Source organism: Apteryx rowi, unplaced genomic scaffold, assembly GCF_003343035.1.
Source record: "Apteryx rowi isolate R43461 unplaced genomic scaffold, aptRow1 scaffold_2084, whole genome shotgun sequence".
Taxonomy (NCBI): domain Eukaryota; kingdom Metazoa; phylum Chordata; class Aves; order Apterygiformes; family Apterygidae; genus Apteryx; species Apteryx rowi.
Window position 1 is genome coordinate 3,600 of NW_020448402.1, and position 5,763 is coordinate 9,362.

The 5,763-nt window shown below is 70.8% G+C and overlaps 2 protein-coding genes across 4 annotated transcripts; both read left to right on the top strand.

The window, feature by feature from the left end:
- The first annotated feature begins 7 nt into the window (after nucleotides 1-7).
- On the top strand, nucleotides 8-2,858 carry PYM1 (PYM homolog 1, exon junction complex associated factor). 3 transcript variants are annotated; one of them, XM_026064075.1, is made up of 2 exons: nucleotides 8-635; nucleotides 1,956-2,858. In XM_026064075.1, the coding sequence occupies exons 1-2, from the start codon at nucleotides 43-45 to the stop codon at nucleotides 2,467-2,469; spliced, it is 1,107 nt and encodes a 368-aa protein (XP_025919860.1). In that variant the 5' UTR covers nucleotides 8-42; the 3' UTR covers nucleotides 2,470-2,858. The 3 variants fall into 3 exon arrangements, 1 of the variants encoding a protein (XP_025919860.1); XR_003253228.1 differs by having other exon boundaries at nucleotides 550-635; nucleotides 1,578-2,049; XR_003253229.1 differs by lacking the exon at nucleotides 8-635 and adding an exon at nucleotides 643-1,630 and having other exon boundaries at nucleotides 1,956-2,044.
- Nucleotides 2,859-4,604: 1,746 nt separating this feature from the next.
- On the top strand, nucleotides 4,605-5,694 carry MMP19 (matrix metallopeptidase 19; the record flags this gene model as incomplete). The annotated part of the gene is made up of 4 exons (XM_026064074.1): nucleotides 4,605-4,697; nucleotides 4,988-5,154; nucleotides 5,270-5,400; nucleotides 5,479-5,694. Coding segments are annotated over exons 1-4 (607 nt in total), but the record flags the coding sequence as incomplete, so codon positions are not given.
- Nucleotides 5,695-5,763: the final 69 nt, after the last annotated feature.

The following is a 5,763-nucleotide window of genomic DNA, read 5'->3' on the forward strand; positions in this document are numbered from 1 at the left end:
CCACCCCCGGTCTCTGCGGGGCCAGGTCTGTCCCTGGCGTCTATGGGGCTGGACCCCACCGTTCGGTCTCTATGGGGCAGGCTGCTCCTGATTGCTCTGGGGATGGGGCCCCCCTGCCCCTCCGGTCTCTGTGGGGCTGAGCCCCTCGTCTCGGCTTCTGTGGGGCAGCCCCCCCCTTCCCTCCCGTGGTGCCTATGGGGCACAGTCTGCCCCAGGCCCCTGGTCTCTCTAGGGCTGGGCCAGTCTTCTCCCCATCACCCTAGTCCCTGTGGGGCCCAGGCAGCGTCCCGCTTTCTCCCCGCTCTCTATGGGGCTTGGCCCATCTCCCCACCACCCTGGTCCCTATGGGGCCCTGCCTGTGTCCCCCTCTCCTGGGCCTCTGTGGGGCAGCTCCCCCCTCCCTGCAGTGTCCACGGGCCTGGGTCCCTTTCTCCCCCCTGCAGTCTCTGTGTGGGTCAGGGGGGTCCGTGGGGCTGGACCACCCCTAGGGTGCGCGGGGGGGACCCCGGGGCTGCTCGCCGATGGCGCCTTCGCCTTGCAGGGAAGTACATCGCCTCCACGCAGCGCCCCGACGGCACCTGGCGGAAGCAGCGGCGGGTGAAGGAGGGATACGTGCCCCAGGAGGAGGTGCCGGTGTAAGTGGGGCTGGGGCGGGAGGGGGGCGTCCCCGGGGGCTCCTGGCGGCAGCGCCCCATCTCCGGGCAGCATTCCTGCCTGTGCCACTGATGGCAGCAGCCATCTCCAGGGCTCAGGAAGGAGCCGGGGTGTCCGCGGGGGCCCGGCCAGGTGCCTGAGCTCCTTTAGAAGGAAGAGGAGCTGCTGGCAGGTTTGAAACACAGAAAGGACCTTGCTTTGGGCCGGCTGGGGCAGGTATTTCTTGGCAGTGGTTGGTCTCGGGCTGCCTGTTTTGAGGAAGGATGGAAGCGGAGAGGCGCTTCGTGCTCCGTTACCACAGTAACGCTCGTCAGCAGCTGCTGGAAGCGGGGCTGTCCRTCAGGCGTCCGTTTGTCTTCTCCCCCTCTGACGGCTGCTCTTGCGATTTGGGATGCGCACGGCCGGGCAGTTCCTCTCCGTCGCCTCCCGGCATCCGCCAGCGGGGAACGCCCTGGCATCCTGCAGGTCTCCGCAGCCGACCTCCGAGGCCGTCCAGCCCGTAACGGCCACCGGGCCTTTCCCTGCTCCYGGCAGAGCCTCCCGGTTTGCTCCCCGCGCCTGGTGCTCGTTTCCCCGCTGTGCTGACGGGCCCGGGAAGGAGGCCAGGCCCCCCCGGGGCTCCCGCGCAGGCAGGGCTGGCTCCCAGATGGGGAAGGCGGTTTTTGCTCCTCGCGGATGAGGCGCTGGCAGCTCCGGGCTCCGCTGCGCGCCGGCGGCGGCGTGTGCRTTCCCTGGAGCTGATCCGCGCTGCCAAGCCCAGGTGCTCCGAGRCGCCGTGGGGAGCGGCGGGGCACTGGGTCGCGCGCAGCAGCCCGAAGCCAGGAGTCTCCCATGCTCCGGGCACCCCGGGACCTCGTCTCTGGCGGTTCCTGAGGCCGTGCGCGCGTGCCGGGTTACGTCTGGAGGTCTCGGTCTCTTTCCAGGTGCCCGACCACTCCTGACCCCTCACCCTTATCCCCTAAGCCGCGACCTGACGGTACGTAGCAGCCTCCGCGTCGGTCCTTCTCTGGGGTGGCCGCGCGCGGCTGGACRCGAGCAGGGCCCTGAGCAGAGAGGTGTCTGCAGGAGAGGGTCCGCTCGGCCGAGTCCTGCTGCGCGGGGAAGGGGCCGCGTCGTAACCGGGGGTCGCTCTGTGTCCGAGGCTTGGCCGGAGGCGCCGAGCACTCGGGAATTGGACATCGGGGCCCTCGGCGCTGCGCCAGCCCGGCCCGCTCCCCGCGCCCGGGGCTCGGCGGGGGAATGCCGCGCTCGCCGCGGGGGCGCGGGAGAGACGCGTCTTCACGGGCTCTCGTTCTGTGCAGGTACGAGAATAAGTATGTGAAGTTTTTCAAAAGCAAACCCGACCTGCCGCCCGGGCTGAGCCTGGAGGCGAACGCCCAGCCCAGCAAGCAGCCCGGCAAGGCGGAGAGCGGAGAGACGGGACTGTCCAAGGCAGCCAAAAGGAACTTGAAACGCAAGGAGAAGAGGAAGCAGCAGCAGGAGAAGGGGGAGAGGGAGACAGACGAACTGATCCAGTCGCTGGAGAAGACCTCCCTGGCGGGAGGCGGCGGCGGGGACAAGGGCCCGCCGGGGGACAGTCAGGCGGCCGCGCCGCAGCCGGCCTGCGGCGCCAAGGGCCCCGCCGACGGGGAAGCCTCCGCCTCGGAGAAAACCAAGAAGATCAAGAACCTGAAGAAGAAGCTGCGGCAGGTGGAGGAGCTGCAGCAGCGGCTCGACTCCGGGGAGATCAAGCAGCCGACGAAAGAGCAGCTGGAGAAGCTGGGGCGGAGGAAAGCCTTGGAGGAGGAACTGCAGGACCTGGAGCTGGACTTGTAAGGGGTGGGTGGGGGGGGTCGGGACGGGACGCGGGGACTCGGATCGCACCGGGCGCACGAGGGCCGGCGTCCCCAGGGCACAGATCGTCCGGACTGAGCGCCAGGCCCCTCTTTCCCGGGGATTTTGTTTTGGTGGGTGCTGTTGGTTTTTTCAGAACAGTTTTTCCCAGCTATTGGTGTTAGAAACTCGGCGACTCTCAAATACCTCTCTCCTTTTTTTAATTTTATTTGGGGTGGGGCCGGGSGGGCGGGCAGGGCTGGTGCTGCGGGCCAGGGCGGGGGCAGTGGTTCTTCCCTTCGTTGTTCCCCGGCCCCTCGTGTTCTGTGTTACGGCCTCTCTTCCTTTATTTTTAAAAACGATGCAATAATAAAATTGCAGTAGTGACCCGGCGTCGGGAGCTTGGTTTTGCCTTTCCCTGCTCGGCCCTGGGGAGCCGTCCCGGTCCGAGGGAGCCGGCGAGGGACGCGGTCCCGGTGCAGTGGCGGTGCTGGCTGGACGGCGCCTGGGTTTTGCTGCTGTTTTTTTCTTGAAAGGAGCTTTCCAGGGTTGGGGCTTGTGTCTGGAGCCGCGTTTTGAGCCTTTCCTCTGAGCCCCCCGGCAGGTCGGAGCCCCTCCCTCGCCCTCCGCGGGGCCGAGCCGCTTTGGGCAGCGCCGCGTGCGGGCTGGGGGCCGCCGGGCCCCTCCTGCCCTGCCCCGTCTCGCGTCCCAGGCCGCGGGGAGACGGTCGCGGGGGGCCGATGGTCCCCGCTGCTCAGGGCAGAGCCGAGCCGTGGTGCGAACCAGCCCCTTTGCGCCCCGCGAACGGGCCTCGGAGCAGGGCGGGGGCTGAGCCCTGCTCTGGGGCTCTGGCGCCGGCGCCGCGTCCCCCCGGCTTCACCCTAGTTCCTGGGCGACGCCAGCCACAGGGCCGGGAAGCCGTGGAAGGGACGAGCTGCCAGATTCCTCCCCGGCTCCCTTGGGAACCGCCTGGCACGGGAGCGCGGAGGCCGCTCGGCCCCGTCGCCCAGGCGCGCGGGAAGCCAGCCAGAGCCTCTGCGTCCCCCGGCGGCCGCCTGGCTCTGTGCCGCGGGGCTGGCGGCGCCACCGGTGCCGGTGGGGGCCGCGCCGGGGCCCGCTCGCCTCCCCGTTACTCACCCGCCGCAGGGCTGCGTCGGCACCTTCCCCAGCGGCTCGGCGGGAAGGGGCGGCCGCGGGGAGCCCGGCTCCCGGCGGGATTCCCCGGAGAGCGGCGCCCTGACTCAGCGGCCGGATGCCGGGATGAGCGGCCTCCGCCGGGCGTCCCTGGGGAAACTGAGGCAGGGGACAGCTGTGCCCCAGCAGATGCAGGGCTGGGAAAGGACCCAGGCGTCCGGGCGTTGGCGCTCCCTGCGTTAACCCTTTGCTGTGCAGGGCACGCGCTGCCTTCCCACACTCAAAGCCAGGCTGGCTCCGCAGCCTGCTAGGATTTGGCAGCGGCACTGCGCTCTCGCCTGGCAGCGGCCCACGTCCGGCTGCTGGCCCCGGCCCCGGGATGGGGGGAAACGTCCCGCGTCTCGGCCGCATCCCATTCCCTAAAGCTTCCGGACCAGGAGTGGGGGACGGGGCCCCCGCGGTCTCCGTGCGGGGCCGCGGCTGAGTCAGGGGGATCCTGTGACTCAGCCGCGCTTCCGAGGGGTCGCGATGCCGCCGCCGCTGATTCACTGCGGTTATTCCCGCGGGATGGAAGTGCGTCTGCGGCCAACCCCGAGGGACGGAGCTGGGGCCGGGTGTCCGCCTGCCCCACGGCTCTCGGGCTGGGAGCAGGATGGGATTGAGCCCGGCCGGGGCAGGGATGCAGAGGCCTCGTACCGCGCCTGGTACATGCTGCGCCCGTGGGGCAGAGCCGGCCGGGCCGGGGCCGGGGCTCGTCCGCGGGGAGCGCTGGCTCCGCTCCGCAAGGGGTTAATGCTGCCGGGGGGCTGCAGTTGCAACATGCCGTAGCTCCAAATGAGTCATCCCGGCTGTGCAAGGTTTATAAACTCCTAAAGGGTGGGAGGCCGGAGCGAGCCGGCAGGGCGAGGGCAGCCGGCCCCGGGGAGGGAACGGCTCGCCCGGGACAGAGCGACCGGGTCCCTGCGGCGTCCGGCTGGGCCGTGCTGCCGGAGACGCGGGCAAGGATGGTTCGGCTGGAGCTGCTCATCCCCGTTTGGGCGCTCGCCCTCTCCGCCGGCGCGGCGGGGATGGGGCACGAGGAGGAGCAGGAGGCTGTGGTAGGGCGGGATTCCCGGAACACGCGGGATCCCCGGGAAACATGGGCTGGGACCTGGCCACCTCGTTAGCCGGGACGGCGCGAGGAGTCCTCAGCCGGGGCCTGGGGTCCTGCTGGAGCGGGGAACTGGGGCAAATTCCCTGGGGATGGGGTGGAAGCGGTGCCCAGCTGCATCCTCGGGGCCGGTGCGCGCTCGCACTGTCCCAGCGGGAACTCGCCATCCCTGTGCTGGGTTGCGGCACCGCAGGAGGCTGGTGGGATGCCTGGGTCCCTTCTCTGCCCCTCTGTGAGCCAGGGGCCGGTTCAGAGCCCGGCGCGGCTCCGTGCGGCCCCAGGATCCCCGCGGACACGGCCGCGCTCTCCCCCCAGCGCTACCTGCGGCAGTTCGGCTACTTGCAGAAGCCACTGGAGCGCCCGACTGACGACTTCAGCGCGGCTGAGATCGCCGAGGCCATGAGGTGCGAGCGGCCCCCGGCTCCGGGGCATCCAGAGGGGGATTAGCCCCAAGTCCCCGGCACGGGGAGGCCTGTGGGGACCCGGTGGTGTTAACCGGCAGTGCTGCCCCCCCCCCAGGGCTTTCCAGCTGGCCTTGGAGCTGCCGGGCACCGGGCGCCTGGACGCGGCCACGCTGGAGCGGATGAGGCGGCCGCGCTGCGGCGTCGAGGATCCCTTCAACCAGAAGACGCAGAAGTACACGCTGCTGGGTGAGGGCGCGGGGGCCGGGGGGGGTCGGGGGCGCCGGGGTCCCGTGCCGCCCGCTGACCCGGCCCCGCTGCCCCCAGCCCGTTGGCGCAAGCGGCACCTGACGTACCGGCTGCAGGGCGCCGCGGAGGAGCTGGGCGAGCTGGGCACCCGCGCCGCCCTCCGCGCCGCCTTCCGCTACTGGGCCGAGGCGGCTCCGCTCAGCTTCCGCGAGGTCCGGCACGGCCGGGCTGACATCCGCTTCTCCTTCCACGGCATCGTGTCCCCCACCTGCTCCCAGCCCTTCGACGGGCCCGGTAGGGCCGCGGGGGCCCCAGTGCGGCGGGGGCCGGCAGGGGCTTCGCTTCTGGGGGGCTGTGGGGTCA

Excerpts from the sequence above, each read along its gene's own strand:
- PYM1 (XM_026064075.1), top strand. The coding sequence starts at position 43 with ATGGGGCTGGACCCCACCGTTCGGTCTCTATGGGGCAGGCTGCTCCTG. Across the intron at positions 636-1,955 it reads CCCCAGGAGGAGGTGCCGGT|GTACGAGAATAAGTATGTGA; the intron begins GTAAGTGGGGCT and ends CGTTCTGTGCAG.